At 51.5% G+C, this 15,741-nt stretch overlaps 1 protein-coding gene across 1 annotated transcript in view; it reads left to right on the top strand.

The window, feature by feature from the left end:
• ADAMTS2 (ADAM metallopeptidase with thrombospondin type 1 motif 2) overlaps positions 1-15,741 on the top strand; it is a 233,584-nt gene that overhangs the window by 152,745 nt on the left and 65,098 nt on the right. Inside the window, exon 5 of the mRNA XM_033180256.1 lies at positions 6,978-7,061. Coding sequence (XP_033036147.1) covers positions 6,978-7,061 — 84 coding nt within the window. The remainder of the gene's footprint in view (positions 1-6,977; positions 7,062-15,741) is intronic.

The following is a 15,741-nucleotide window of genomic DNA, read 5'->3' as shown; positions in this document are numbered from 1 at the left end:
CTGCGGCTTTGAACATTTCCCCCCAAGGTTTAAAGATTCCAGGATCAATTTCTCAGACAGGACTCAAGGACATTGTCCCTGGGCTTCCCCTCCCCCTGCAACCTGGGAAAGCAGAGCTGCTTCCCCCCAGCACATACAGGCCTTGGGGAGGGTGGATGCGGAGGAGGCCCCAGGGCTGCTGGGGGTAGCCGAGGGGAGGCCTTAGCTAGGGGCCTCCCCATGACAGGGGTCACAGGCCTATGCTGGGTCATACATCTGGCCCATTTCTTGTTATTCCGTATCTTCAAAGTGATTCACTCCATTCATTCAACAACTGTTTATTGAGCACCTACTGTGGGCCAGACACTGCTGGGAGCAGTTGCACTGCAAGTCCAAAGTTCCTGAGTTGGAGACAGGTTCCCTGTGCAAGGAGCAGCCAGGCTATCCGCTAGAGCACAGGGAGCAGGGCCAGGGCAGCCTAAGAAGATGCAGCAGGGCTAGACCCTCCTGGCCTGGAGGTCATGCCAGGCACTATGGTCTTACACCTTGGGTAGGAAGGGTTTAAGCAAGGCGGTCACTGCCTCCTTCCTTTTAAATATATTTTTTAGGATGAGTCTTTTTTTTTTTTCCAAATGCTCTTGAGATATCTAAAGAATTCAGGGGCTGGTCAGGGAAAGTGAGGATTCCAGGTCTGAACCAATGCACAGGCAGCAGGAGAGGGCAGCTGGCTCTGGGGAAGGGTGCCATGTGGGGAAGTATCTGAAGTAGGGCATGGAGAAGCCAGCCAGGGCCAGCGTGCAGAGGGCTCTGAATGGCAGGCGGAGTGGCTGGGCCCTGCCTCTGAAGGCACTGGAGAGCCATTGAGGGTTTTAGACAGCGGAAGGGGAAGGTGAGATCTGTTCCTCGGGGTGATCGTAGTGAAGAATGGTGTGTGTGTCAGGGACGGTGGGGAGGACATGAGGGGAGCTGTTGGGGAGCCCTACCACCTGTCTCCCGTCTGGAGGAGAAAGTGAGTGGGGCCAGGGGAGGAGGGGGATGTGAGGGAGGCAGGCATGCGGAGGCCGCCTTCTGTCTTCACTTGCTCTTTTTGCCACATCAGTCAACTCTCTGCTCTGCAGAAATGTTGCAGCTCTGTCCTTATTGAGGATGCCAGTGTTTTGTCGGGAATTGCACTGATTCCTCCCAGTGGCTCCCGTGCCCAGGTTCCGTTTGAGAAGTCCCATTGAGAACCTGTGAGGGGCCAGGGCTGGGCAGCAAACTGTGGCAATTTTGCAGCCCCCTGAAAAGCACGTAGAGCCCTGGGATGGTAGAGGGGGACAGGATGGGGCTCACTCCTCAGGCCTGTGGAGGACAAGGACATTGTGGATAGCCCCTGCATCTCACGCCCCACAGACCCTGCCTGCCCGCCTGCCATGTCTGTTCTTGATGTATCATATTAACCTACGGGAACTGAGAGGCCAGACAGCAGAAGGAGCCCGGCCCGGACTGTGGGCTGGACTTTGCCACAGCACATGCAGGGGCAGGAGAACCACCCAGGCCAGCGGTCAGTGGTCTCTGGGCCACAGTGCCCCATGGGGTTCCTGACTGCTGGGAGGGGCTGCTGAGGCCTGGCCTGGGAGGGGCCAAGGTGAGGGCTCTGGAACAGGATTCCAGGCCCAGCGGCCACCCAGAGGAGCCAGGAGGCCGTCGCAAGCCCCACCATGCTTCGCTCAGGCCTGCCTGCCAGAGAGGAGGGATGCCTGGGGCACGGTGTGCTGTTCTGGTGTGGAAGAGAGGAAGGACAGAGGCTTGCTGGGGAGAGGATCAGGGAGAGCACACCACAGTTGAAGGCTACCAGGGAGGGCAGGCTGAGGGAGCCTTCACGAGGGGGCCTTGGCTGCAGCCCGGCCTCCTTCTTCCTGGCTACCTGCTGGGAGCATTTGCAAGGAAGCCCTCTCTAGCTCCTCAGCAGCCAGGGAACCCCAGTTCATCTCCGAATCATCTGAGGCTTCCAGAGGCCAGGGTCGGGGCACCCAGCGCAGGAGGTGGGAGCTGGCTGCTGGCAGACAGCCCCACACCTAGCAGTCTGACACCCCGGGGCTCAGCGGCCTCGACCCCACCTCCAAGCAGAATGTGAGGTGGGTCTATCCCAGGGAGTTCGATGCCCGGCAGCAGGGCTTTTGGAATGGTTGGTCACCTCCTGTCCCAAAACAGGGAGCAGGATTAGATCTTCCCAATGTTCCAGAAGGATACAAGATTCCTTCTTGAGATGAGAGCTGCCACCTTTGGCCCCAGGGGCAGTGCTAGGAGAACGGAAGATCCTGTGTCCTGAGGGGCAGGGCCTGGCCAGGAGCCAGGAGAGGGCCAGCCCCGCCTCTCCTCCCTCCGCCCTGTGGGAGCTGCTGGCACGCCCTTCCCAGAGCCCCAGCCTCCACCTGCTCAGGCGGGCCAATGACCCCCATTCCAATCCACATCATCCCTCACATCTGTCCCTTCTCTGCACTCATCCCCAAAGCTGAACCCCACATTCCCACATCTTGACCCCTTCCATCTACTTTCCATAAGGCACCTGGTGTAAGCTTCTTAAATGCACTGCCATCATCCTTCCTCTGTGTTCTCCCATTGCTCTTAGAGTGGATTTAAAATCCTCCTGGCTTTGTGGTCTGGCCTCAGTGCTCCCCTCACCTCCTCTGCTGGAGCGTCCCTTCCGCATCCCTTCCGTGCTTGGAAGGTGCCTCTCTGCTTCCAACCCTGGGAGGTTTGCGTGGGCTGCCTCCTCTGCCAGGAGCACCAGCCTGCTTTGCTGAGCTAACCTGTTCTGTTTCTCAGGTCTCATGACACACCACATCCTTAGGGGGACCCAGGCCCCAGTGGGCAGATTCCCACTAATATGTCCTTTGGTTCCCTGCCTTTCCCTCAAGGCCCGTGATCCTGGAGCTGGTCTGGTGGCATCTGAGCGTCCCTCTCCGCCTCCTGGCAGGAGGGCTGGCTCTGTACTGGTTCTGATCCACTCAGAGCCACAACTCATGGTGACGCAGTGGCTCCGCTGGGTCTGCTGGGTGCCAGCCTCAGGCCAATGGGGAAGGAGAGACCAGGCCAGGCTCGCCCAGGCCATTCTGGTTCCCAGGGTGTGGTGGGCTGCACGAGAGGCCAGGGTCAGTTCAGTTTGAGAAATCCCATTGAGAACCTGTGAGGGACCCATGGCTGTGCTGAGGGTCTGTGTGGATGGTGAGGTCGGCATTTACACACTTAGGCTCAAACATGGGGAAAAATGCAACTTTCTTTCATTCTTTTTTTTTTTTTTTTTGAGACAGTCTCGCTCTGTCACTCAGGCTGGAGTGCAGTGGCGTAATCTCGGCTCACTGCAACTTCCACCTCCTGGATTCAAGTGATTCTTCTGCCTCAGTCTCCCGAGCAGCTGGGATTACAAGCACCCGCCACCATGCCTGGCTAATTTTGTATTTTTAGTAGAGACAGAGTTTCACCATGTTGGCCAGGCTGGTCTTGAACTTCTGACCTCAGGTGATCCACCTGCTTCGCCCTCACAAAGTGCTAGGATTGCAAGCGTGAGCCACCGCAGCTGGCCGGGGCTTTCTTTCGTTCCTATATCTGGTACTGCCCTCATCTCAGGCACTCAGCCCCAGGATGGAAGGAAGGCTGCAGTCTGGCCTGCGGGAGGTGGCTCGGTCTCTTCCCCATAAAGCCTTTGTCTCATTCCGCTCGGGCTGGTATAACAAAGTGCCATAGACCCAGGGACTTGCATCACAGGAAATCATTTCCCACAGTTCTGGAGACTAAGAATTTCAAGATTGTGTTGCCAGCTGGGTCATTCCCCAGTGAGGACCCTCTTCCTGGTTTGCAGACAGCCACCTTCTTGCTGGGTCCTCCCATGGCAGAGAGAGAGGACGCAGGCTCTCTGGTGTCTGTTCCTATAAGACATTAACCCTATCATGAGGGTCCCACCCCCACGAACTCATCTACCCCTAATTAACTCCCAAAAGCCCGATTTGCAGGCAGAGGACTGGTGGGGGGCAGTAGGAGCGTGTCCTCTCTGCAGCAGCCTTGCAAGTAGGCCTGCCCTCCTCTCTTGTAGGCCAGTATCCTCTGGGCTTGCTCTGAAGCCTGGCGGTGCCCCCTAGAGCCAGGTAAACCGCAAGCCAGTCCCCAGCTGTCTTGCCTATGTGTCCCTGGGGTGCAGGGGACCCTGGCATCTGCCACGCACAGCTGGGAGCTGGGCCACCCTCTCAGGCCTGAGCAGGCTGGGCCTCCACTCGGGCCCTGGAAGCCACTCCTACTGCTAGGAACCTGTCACCTCTCAGGTCCCAGGCAGCAGCCAGGATCAAGCTCTCCCACTTTTCCTTCTCAGATGTCAGGACTGTTCTGTATGACCTGTGAGGTTGGGATTGGGGATGAGGAGAAGCCTGGCCTTTCTCCTCCCCTCCCCTCCCCTCCCCTCCCCTCCTCTGTTCTGCTCCTGTCAGCTGCAGTGGGACCTTCCCTCCGTCAAGGTCTTCATTTCTACAGTCAGATTCCATAAGCCAAGCTGGCCAGGCTCTGTCGTGATAGAGAAAGCGCTACTGTGGACAATTAAAGAAACCCCTTCTTTCTTAAGAAAAACTGGCTTTTAAGGCTACTGTGCCAGCATGGACTAAAAAATCTAATCTGACCCTCAAAGCTGGGCAAGGACTTCTGTGGTTCAGGGGTGCATACCCTACCCCCAGCACCTCGCAGGGAGCTGCAGGGCACTATGGTTTACCAGCAATGATGAAGAAACTGTTTCATTGTTTGCACAAGCACCATTCCATTGGAGATTTCATCCCCACAACAGCTTTGTGATGGGGGGGCAGCGATCCTCATTTTACAGAGGAAACGGATGGTGACGGCCACATGGCAAGGCTTCCTGGGGACCTGGGTGCCCTACTCGGAGCTCCACCTCATCAGCCGCAGGGGCAAGATGGGTCCCTGGGGGTCTAGAGGATAACCCTCAGCGCCCACAGGGGTTGCCAACCCACCCTCCCCAGACACCCACGGCCCGGAGCCACGGTGGCCAGCCACGCTCCTGTGGGTCTGCTGAGTCGTCTCTTGCCTGTAGGAAAGAGAAGTGAGACTTGTGGGAGCCCATTTACAATCAGACGTAGATTTGCTGGACAGCAGTTGCTGGGAGGAGCTAGCTGCGTTGGGGCTGGATGGTCCCCTTAGCAGGGGCCTACATGCTCACAAACCCTGCTGCACGATTGGTGCCATCTTTGTTCTCAGCACCAATGCCAGCGGGCCCCAGGATCCTTGTCTTGCATGCCCTGTCCATCATGATGTGATTCTCCTTGTTAACCCTCAGGTTTCCTGAGGTGCCTCCCCACTGTTTCAAGGTAGCAATGACTGTTGCTCAGATGGAGGCTCTACTGATTGGAGTGCAGGGAGTGTGTGCTGGCCTGGCGTGGCAGCAGGCTCCAGGAAGTTTGTCTTGGCTGTGTCTGGAGCCCGTCAGCAGCCCCTGGGCTCGGTCTGCACATGGGGAGGGGTGCGTGGCCAGTTCCTGCTTCTCCACTTCCTGATGGTGCCAATGTCTTGAGCCTGTCAGTGGGTATCCCTGAGTACCTGCCAGGCGCTGCTCAGCCTGGCCCTGGGCATGCAAGCAGGGAGGATGCAGGTGGCTGCCCAGCCCACAAGGGCACACAGAGGGCTCCAGGAATAATATACTTTGTGCTTGATGAGGAGCGGATCAGGCCTGCGGGGGGCCTTCCAGGGGGAAGTGACCGCTGAGCTGGCCTCGAGGAGGAGTAGGCTTTGGTCAACCAACAAAGAAGGTGACCGGGAGGGGGCTGTGCTAGGAAGGGTCCTGGGTGTGTGTGGTGGGAAGCTGGAGGGTGGGGGCTCAGTGGGAAGGAAGCCCTTAACAGCCTCGAGCCCGGGGTAACATGACCTGTGTTTCTGGAGTGTCTTGCTGGCTGTGTTCTGCGAAAGGGGAGCTCACCCCCTGTTTTCGTGCCATGGATCCCTTTGACATCTGCTGAAGCCCATTGGCACCTGCTCAGAATAATGGTTTTAAATGGGAAGAATGAAACACATGTAAGAATACCACTGTGGCCAGGCGCGGTGGCTCACGCCTGTAATCCCAGTGCTTTGGGAGGCCAAGGCAGGCGGATCAGGAGGTCAGGAGATCGAGACCATCCTGGCTAACATGGTGAAACCCCATCTCTACTAAAAATACAAAAAATTAACCAGGCATGGTGGTGGGCACCTGTAGTCCCAGCTACTCGGGAGTCTGAGGCAGGAGAATGGCATGAACCCGGGAGGCAGAGCTTGCAGTGAGCCGAGATCCGGCCACTGCACTCCAGCCTGGGCCACAGAGAGAGACTCCGTCTCAAAAAAAAAAAAAAAACAACAAAAAAAATGATTGTAATAAGTACAGAGGACAGCGATTGCAGGAGCTCCAGTCATCAAAACAGAACAGGGAGAGCACATTGGGGATGCAATAATGAGCTTTTAATTAACACGTTAAAACATTATACCTGGTGGTGGGCCTAGAACCGCCCCCATTTCCAAGTAGCGATGCTCGTAGGTAACCCCCACACCCACCAGCAACAGCTTGGAGTGACTTCTTCCAGGGCCGGTCCCAGCCCTGCTTGTGCCCCGGGGGCCCGTTGCCCACATTCACTGTTGAAGGGAAGGTCGTGTTTCAGTTGGAAGCCACAGCAAGTGTAGGGCTGCCTTCCCTGCCCACGTTCCATGTTCAGGCCCCAGGAGAGGAATCCCTGGGCTGGTGGGTGGGGTTGCTCAGGAAAGGGCTGCAGTGATCGCAGCAGGTGGTGGTGGCAGCCTGGAGGGGCAGAGGGGACAATGAGGGAAGGGTCACAAGGTGGCTCCCAGATGACGGTGATGCCTGGCTGGAAAGCACGGGAAGAGGCAGGAGCAGGTGGGGGTCCCAGGCCTGGGAGCCCGTTGGGGGGTCATCCCACTGGCAGAGCCAGAGCCCATTCTAGGACCTGTGGTTCCCGCTGACACCTCCCTGTTTCTTTCAGGTCAACGAGATCTACCATGACGAGTCCTTGGGTGCCCACATCAATGTGGTCCTGGTGCGGATCATCCTCCTAAGCTATGGGAAGGTGAGTGCACTGTGGCCAGCTGGGCCTGCCTCCACCCACTCAGAGTGAGGGGCCTGGGAGAGAGGCATGGGCCTCCTTGGAGAGCGTTTGCATTTGCCAGAACGACCGTGCCTCTCCCTGCCTCCCCTGAGGTTCCTATAAGAAACAAGAAACTCCCTGGCTAACATGGTGAAACCCCGTCTCTACTAAAAAAATATAAAAAAATTAGCCGGGCGTGGTAGCGGGCGCCTGCAGTCCCAGTTACTTGGGAGGCTGAGGCAGGAGAATGGCGTGAACCTGGGAGGTGGAGATCGCGCCACTGCACTCCAGCCTGGGCGACAGAGCAAGACTTCGTCTCAAAAAAAAAAAAAAAAAAAGAAACAAACTCATGAGCCGCCCCTAGATACCTGCTCCCTTTCACCCCTAGTTTTAAAATGTGGCCATTACTATCGTTCACTGAAAAGAGTCTGTTACTCCCAGATCCCTAGAGGAAGAGACACACCAGGCCCGGGGGTCACACAGGGAGGCACCAGGGTTGGTCAGGAGGCAGAGGGAGGTGGGTAAACAGCAGCCTGAGTCCGTGTTGTTTCTGCAGGAAGGACCAATGGAGACAGGGTGAGCTGGCTTCAGGTCGGCCAGTTTGAATAATTCCAGTAGGGCTCTGGGGAGTGGAGCGGTCCTGAGTTTTCTGGCACTTGGCCCTGGGTAATGAGGGCAGGCGGACAGTGGCTCAGAGTGCGAGGTCTGACAAAGGAGGTGGCTGGGGACATGGGTGCTGGATTGGTTGGTCTGTATCTGAAAAATGTTCCCATGGATGAATTGTTCCCTGTCTCTAAGCACTGCTTCCCACTGGTGGCGGGGGCTGTCCCTCCAGAGTCAGCAAGGCTCAGATGTCAAAGCCTCAGAAACACGTGGTTTACACGACCCTCCCTTGGACTCCTGTCCCTGTATTAAATCTGTGGCCTCCTCTCCTCTGGCCTCAGCTGCTGTCCCAGCTGGACCCTCTTGCCCGTCCCATTTCCTTTTGCAGCCTGGGACACCCTTTCCTGGCAGTGGGCATGGGTATGTAGCCGCCAGGGACAGTGACCTGGGATGGAAACACAGGATGCTGTGCAGACAGAGATAGAGGAAGAGAGGAGCCTCATGGTGCGGCCAGTGTGGACTGCAAAGTGCCTGTACCAGCCATGTGGGAAGAACTTTGTACGGATGAATGCCCTTAATCTACAGGGTAGATGGAGGGGTGCATGCTGTGACTCTGCCCATTTCACAGATAAGAACACTGAGGCTTAATGTGACTTAGTGGCATGCCCAGGTCAGTGGCCAGGGCCATCCAGCACCTGAAGAGTCAGGCTTCTCACTCAGACAGCTGAATTCAAGCCTGTGGTCTGACTGTGCATAGGAAATCAAATCATAATAGGATCAAACACATCAGATAATTATATAAAGGTTGAACTCTGTTCAAAGAGAATCTCAGTCTCAAAAAATAAAAAACTGCATGCAACTTACAAGGCACACGACGTAAGAATGACGACGAAGGGCTCCGGTGGCAGAAGGGATCCCAGGAATACTAAGTAGGTTTGGGGCCACTTCCCTACACCCACCAAGTACCTCATTGCACAGTGACCGAAGGCACCCACAGGGCAGATGCCAGTTACAGGCCTTCATGCACCCCAAGAGAACACAAAACATCCCAAAGCAGATCCTTGGAACAAAGGGGAAATTGGCAAAAACTTAACTATGAGAGTCTCTGATACCCTTTTCAAAGCCTTTCACAGATTAGATGCTAATAAGGCATAGAATTTTTGAATGACACAATGAGTAAAGTTAAATTAGTGGTTATATCACTGTTTCCCTTGCTTTACAGAAAAAAAGATGTACCTTCTTTCTGAGGAATCATAGAACACTTAAAAATTATAGAAGTGTTTTGGGTCATAAAGAAAATGTGAATTTTATACAGCAAAAACGATTTCGTCCATGTTCTCTGATGAAATGCCTAAAACTAGGGGTGGGGGCAGCAGAATTTATAAACCTAAAAAAATAAAATTCATTTGAACACTTAAAAAAAAAAAAAAAAAAAAAAAACCTGCTAGGGGCCGGGCATGGTCACTCACACCTGTAATCCTAGCACTTTGCGAGGCCAAGATGGGTAGATCACTTGAGGTCAGGAGTTCAAGACCAGCCTGCCCAACGTGGTAAAACCCTGTCTCTACCAAAAAAATACAAAAATTAGCTGGGTGTGGTGGCATGTGCCTGTAGTCCCAGCTACCTGGGAGACTGTGGTGGGTGAATTGCTTGAACCCAGGAGGCAGAGGTTGCAGTGAGCTGAGATCATGCCACTGCACTCCAGTCTGGGCAACAGAGCAAGGCAAGAGAATGTTAGGGTTGCAGTTACAGACTATTTGGAACGCTAATAAAAACAAGAGCACTACTGTCAAATCTTATGGAATGTGGTTAAAGCTGTATTCAGAGGCAAATTCACAGATATTTTCCAAAAGCTTCTTCCTTGGGTGATATGTTTGACACACATTAGCCCTGCCTTCAACTCAATACATTGGAATGAATTTCAACAGCAGCAAAATCAAAAACCTAAGGAAAGCAAACATAAGGAAATAATTCAGAAAAAGCAGAAACAGATAAATTAGAAAACAGAAGAAACACATAGAATCAAGGAACAAGAGAGCTTTGGAAAAAGTGACCCTCTGGCCTATTTAATCTAGAAAAAAAGAGAGAAGGCACAAACCAAAAGATCAGAAAGAGTATACGTAATGTGACTACAACAAGATGTTTCTTCTGGCAGAAGGGAAAGCATTCAGGGCCATCTGCCCACTGGGAAGCTGTTGGGAGGCTCTCTGCAGCCAGCCGCTTTGGAGGCCCAGGGGTGATCGGTGGAGGAGGGATATGCAAGGCCTCCTCTGCCAGTGAATGCTGGCTGGGAGCGCAGAGAGAGGCTCGCTGAGCCCTCTATCCCAGGTTTGTGGCAGTGGGCTTTGGACCACACAGATGCAGGGCCTGGGGGTGGGCCCCAGCCCAGCAATCTGCTTCCAGCTCTCCTTTCACAGGAGGAGGGTCTTTGGACTATCCCATGTGGCTCTCTGCCTGCCTCCAGTGGGGTTCTCTGTTCCGGCCTTCCAGCCTGTCCCTTCCTGGCCAGGATCCTCTGGTGTTTTAGGAATTTTCAAGTCTTTGGCATGAGAGATGGACAGTTATATCCTCTTTTGGAAGTTTCCAGAAATGGGAAACTCCTGGTCCTGGGGCTAGAAAGGGGAGAAAAGATTATCCCATTGATTGGTCTGGGTTCCGGGTGGCAGCTTGCATTTCCCCCATGGGTTGCTCCTGTATTGTTTAAAAAGAAAAATTTTGTAATTGGCTAGGGTTAATCGCGTACCAGTGCTGGCAAAGCTTCGGATCTTATTTGGCCTCCAAAGTGTCTGCTCCTTCCCAGTCTCGAGTACTTAATGGAATAAAGCCTCCTTTATTAACTATTCCTTAGCAGGCTCTGTGCTAAATTGTCCCGGCCCTAAGCCTTTTCTTTTTCTTTTCCTTTTTTTTCCTTAACTGCCTCAGGTAGGTAGAAGGAGTATGTGACCACAGTCAGAACATTTGCAGAAGAGAGTCAGACCCTGAAGGTGAGAATTTGAGGATCTCTGTGCCAGGGACTTGGAGATCCTGGGGAAACTGAGGATTTCCTGGGGAGATGTGAATATTTCAAAGCTGACTCCAAAAAATGGAGAATACATCATAAGTCCCATAACCATGGAGGGAACTCAAGTTCTTCACCTTTTCCAAAGTTTTGCCAGTGCATTCAGACTCATTTGCAAGCACTTATCAAGCAAGACTAATACCATACCCCGTAAACTCATGTATTCTGAAATCTACCCAATATATCTTTCGTAGTCAATGGGACCCTTATACCCAGATGCCAGAGGTAGCCTGTCAGGACAAAGTACAGACCTGTCTCGCTTCTGCAAATAGAAGTAAAAATGCCAAGGCATTAAGAGTTTAATTGAATAATGCATAAAGAGAAACTTCCACCATGACCAACTAGGGCTTATCCTAGGAATGTGGAGATTGTTTAATATCAGGAAATCTATTCATACAGTTCATCACATCAGTTCCCAAATGACAAAACTCATCCTCTAACAAATACTGTGTGAAGAGCTTCTGTGTGGGAAGTGCCGTGCTGGGAATATTCCCTCCAGGGTCCCTGTCCTCAGGGGACCGCTTCCAGAAGGGAGATCTAGACAAGGAAACAATTGTACCGGGGCTCAGGGCTGGATGGAGGAGATGCGGGGCAGGCGGTCTTTCCTTACAAGGTCAGGAAAAGCAACGGGAGGAAGTGACCGTTCCACCCCGACCTGAAGATGGTCCAGTGAAGTGACCAGCACAGAGATGCTCTGACTTCACAGGCTGGGAGGGGAGAGAGGGCACCTGAACCCAGAGGGAGGAGCACAGGGACGGGAAGAACAGACCCAATGCCAAAGATGCCGGAAGGAGCAGATCGCAAGAAGCAGAGCAGATCGCAAGAAGCAGAGCAGATCTGCGTCACCCGCCAAGGGGTTTGAGTTGCCTATGAGGGCAGCTTTAAGCAGAGTGACACGATCCCATGTGCACTTCTGAGAATATCACCGGCTCCTGTTGGCCAGGCGTGGTGGCTCACACCTGTAATCCCAGCACTCTGGGAGGCCAAGGCGGGCGGATCATGAGGTCAGGAGATCGAGACCACCCTGACTAACATGGTGAAACCCCTTCTCTACTAAAAATACAAAAAAATTAGCCAGGCGTGGTGGCGGGCACCTGTAGTCCCAGCTACTCGGGAGACTGAGCCAGGAGAATGGCGTGAACCCAGGCGAGGGAGCTTGCAGTGAACTGAGATTCCGTCTCAAAAAAGAAAAAGAAGATTGCTGGCTCCTGTATGCAGAAGTGGCAGGTGGAAGCAGTGACTTAGGAGACAGTCACTGCCATCAAATGGGGGATGATAGCAGCTGGACTGGGACCATGCCTGGGTCCAGGGATACAGACAGGAGGACAGAGGAGGTCACTTCGAGAGGATGTGGCACTACGTGGGTGAAGGTGGAGACACTCAGCAGGGTAGATGATGGTATCAACCCCTGAGATTGGGGAGCACAGGAGGGAAGCTGAAGAGGTCAACTGAGATGTTGTTAGAGGTGCCTGGTGCCATCCCAGTGAAGGAGGCCAAGAAGAGGTGGATGTGGGTCTGGAGCCCTGCGGAGGTCTGGAGCTGGGGGTGGCAGAAGCAGCTGCAAGCATGAGGAGCTTGCTGCCTGGGGGGTGCCTGGGAGAGAGGCCCCAGGGCTCCGGTGTTGAAGGCTTGGGCAGGGCAAGGGCATGACGGCCCCATAGCCCCTCACAGGGCACTCCTCCTTTTAAAAAAATCCAGAAAACTAGTAACAGAGGGCAACAGGACAACCAAGACTGTGTTTACAGGTGGAAAAAGCACATTTCCCTAAAAGTGTTCTGCACAGCGAATTTTTAGGATATGTGTAAATGTTACAGAGGACTATAGAGGCGTCCCAAGGTCAAAGAAGTCTGGAAAATGCTGGTTAAAAAAAAGGCAGATGGGCATGCCCGGGGGTGAAATTTCCCGTAGACTTTCCTGTGGACATGTGCACGGTGCACCTCCAAGAGCCAGAGCAGTCCAGGTGGTCTCTGAAAACTTTCTCCATGGAAGCTTCTTCCTTGCCAAATCCACAGCCTACCGAACCAGCTTTGGGGAGCACTGCCCTGGAGATAGTCTTGGAAACAACAACAAAAAAAGACCCATAAACTAGTTACTGTGGTTCTGAAAATCCTAGATAGTTTTATGTGACATGAAGCTTATATTGGAAAAAAGCAGAGACAAATTCTCACTGTTTGCTGTTAATCGTGTATCGGGAAAACCTAGAGGAATCCGTGGGACAACCTGTCCAGTTGGGAGAGGAGTTTGGTGACATGGCCAAATGTAAGACCACTGTTTAAAAAGTCAGCAGCTTCTGTGTGAACCGAAAAAAAAAAAAAAAAAAAAAAAGCCTTGGTAGTAGGGAAAACAGGGAGAGAAAATTTCCATTATGGTAGTAACCAAAAATGCACAATACCTGGAATAGTCCTGACAAGACAGACGAAGGACCCATTGGAAGGAAATTGTATGTGATTAATGATAGGAAGAAAGTGATCATAAATGAAGACATGAATGCTGTCTTCATGGGAAGCTGGGTGTAGTCGAGAGGTTGACCTTTCCCAGATTCATAGTTGGAAATGTTATGAAGCGATTCGAAGTGCCATCTAGGAGCATGAATGGTCAAGAATGGCTGAGACAGGTGTGGAGCCCAAGCAAGTAAGAGACTTCCTCCAAACACCTTGTGAAGTGAAGATAATTAAAATAGGGCCGTATTTGCATAAACTTTCACAGACAGTTCAGTTGAATAAAATAGTTGAAAATACCCCTCTTACAAATAACCTAACGTGATGAACACAGGATGGTTATCGTGTTATGAATAAATATAACATAAATTTAATAAATAGGAAATTAAATTATCATATGCCAAATATAAGCCAGTACAACATTCAACTATTTAAATCACACAAATCAAGAAGAAAATATTGGTTGTCAAGAGCTTTCTAAGCATAAATCCAATTGAAGGAATTTTAAGGGGGAATATAGATATATTTGAATAAGTATAATACAAAACTTCTGTCAAAAAACACAATGAAAAGGCAAATGACAAGCAGGAAAAACATGTGCAATGTGACAAATATGTCTTAATCTATAAAGACCTCCTCTAAATCATAGGGAAACAAAATTGGCAACGGAAGGAAACAAAGAAAAAAATCCAAGTAGCTAAGAGAAAACCCATATGGAAAAGTATCTAACTTTACTGTTAAAGAAATAAATAATACACCATTTATAAAGCACCAACTCTGTTAAGATGAAGAGGGATCTATGGCTGGGTGAATGAAGCATGCGCACACTTTTGGTATGAATACAAATATTCTAAGGAAATGTAGCAATATTTATCACTGCCCTTAAAAATGTTTTTTTTTTTTTTTTTTTTTTTTGAGATGCAGTCTTGCTCTGTTGCCCAGGCTGGAGTACAGTGGTGCGATCGCAGCTCACTGCAACCTCCACTGCCTGGGTTCAAGCGATTCTCCTGCCTCAGCCTCCTAAGTAGCTGCGATTACAGGTGCCTGCCACCACACCCAGCTAATTTTTTGTATTTTTAGTACAGACGGGGTTTCACCAGGTTGACCAGGGTGGTCTCAAACTCCTGACCTCAGGTGATCCGCCCACCTCAGCCTCCCAAAGTGCTGGGATTACAGGCACAAACCACCATGCTCGGCCTTTAAAATGTTCTTGATGTTTGCCCCCAAACTTTAATTTCTATGACCCCAGACATTCATTTCTACAATTCTGTTCCAAAGCAGTGATCCCAGCTGTGGACCAAGTTTTAGGAACAAGACCAGGCATCATCTCTCATGTAAACAATAGCAAACAACCTGTATTGTCCAATAATAGTGGTCTAGTTAAGTGATGATAAACCTGTGTGGTAGAATATTAGGCTGCCACAGAATTGCATTCTCAAAGCACGTTTAATGGCATCAGGAAATGGTTACAGTCTAAAGTTGTTTGTTGTTTGTTTGAAAAGCAGGATATCGGTTTTCCGTATGATCTCAATTTGGTGTACAAACGTATTTACAGAAAAGACTGGAAGGAACACATCAGATGTGAGCAGGATTTGTCTCTGGGCAGTAGTCCAATTAATTTTCATTTTCTTCTTTGTACTTTCCTGAATTTTTAAAATTCAACATGATGTGCATGGTTGTTATTATTATTATTACTCTTTTAAGAGATGGGCTCTAGCTCTGTTGCCCAGGCTAGAGTGGATTGTGCAATCATAACTCACCACAGCCTTGGTCTCCTGGGCTCAAGGGATCCTCTCATCTCAGCCTCCCAAGTAGCTTGGACTACAGGCACACATCCCCACACTCAATTAATTTTTTTTTTTTTTTTTTTTTTTTTTGGTAGAGACAAGGTCTCACTATGTTGCCCAGGCTGGTGTTGAACTCCTGGCCTCAAATGATTCTCCTGCCTCTGTCTCCCATAGCATTGGGATTACAGGTGTGACGAACTGAGCCTGGCCCAACATGTTTCTTTTATAAACAAAACAGTGCATTTTAAATTTATGAAATTTACATTTTTTAAATGATTTTTTAAAAATCATTTAAAAATGATAGGATCCAAATGATGCCGTTTAACTGAATTCAGCACTCTGGAGAAAGGTCTCCGACGGCACACCGCAGGGCTCCGTCACGCTCAGTCCTTTATTTCTGATTTGAATGAAGATGTCAAAGAGAATTCATGCTTTCCCTTGGCACCTCATCTCTGCAGTGGGCTGGGGAGGATTAATGAGGTTTCTGTGTTCCACCCTATGGGCACTATCTCACGTTTCCTGTGGCTGGGGCAGGGGACCCACCTACAGCGGGTCCACCTGAAGGAAATGAGAAATCTTGGAGTGAGGACGCAGGCTGCCACAGGTACGTGGTCACCCCTGCATGGGAAGCCCACGCCCCTGGGTTAGCAGGCACTGCCCTCCTGGCCAGGGCCTCCCTGGCCCCTGCCCCTCATGCGCTGTGCCTGCAGAGGCTCTACTTTGCTGGGGCCATGCTGGTGCTCCTCTTTCCCTGTTGGCAGAGTCGGGAATGGGGC

This window comes from Trachypithecus francoisi, unplaced genomic scaffold (genome assembly GCF_009764315.1).
Source record: "Trachypithecus francoisi isolate TF-2019V2 unplaced genomic scaffold, Tfra_2.0 Lachesis_group2, whole genome shotgun sequence".
In the NCBI taxonomy this organism is placed as follows: Eukaryota; Metazoa; Chordata; class Mammalia; order Primates; family Cercopithecidae; genus Trachypithecus; species Trachypithecus francoisi.
Note: the sequence above shows the minus strand (reverse complement) of the source record. Positions and strands in the feature narration are given on the sequence as shown.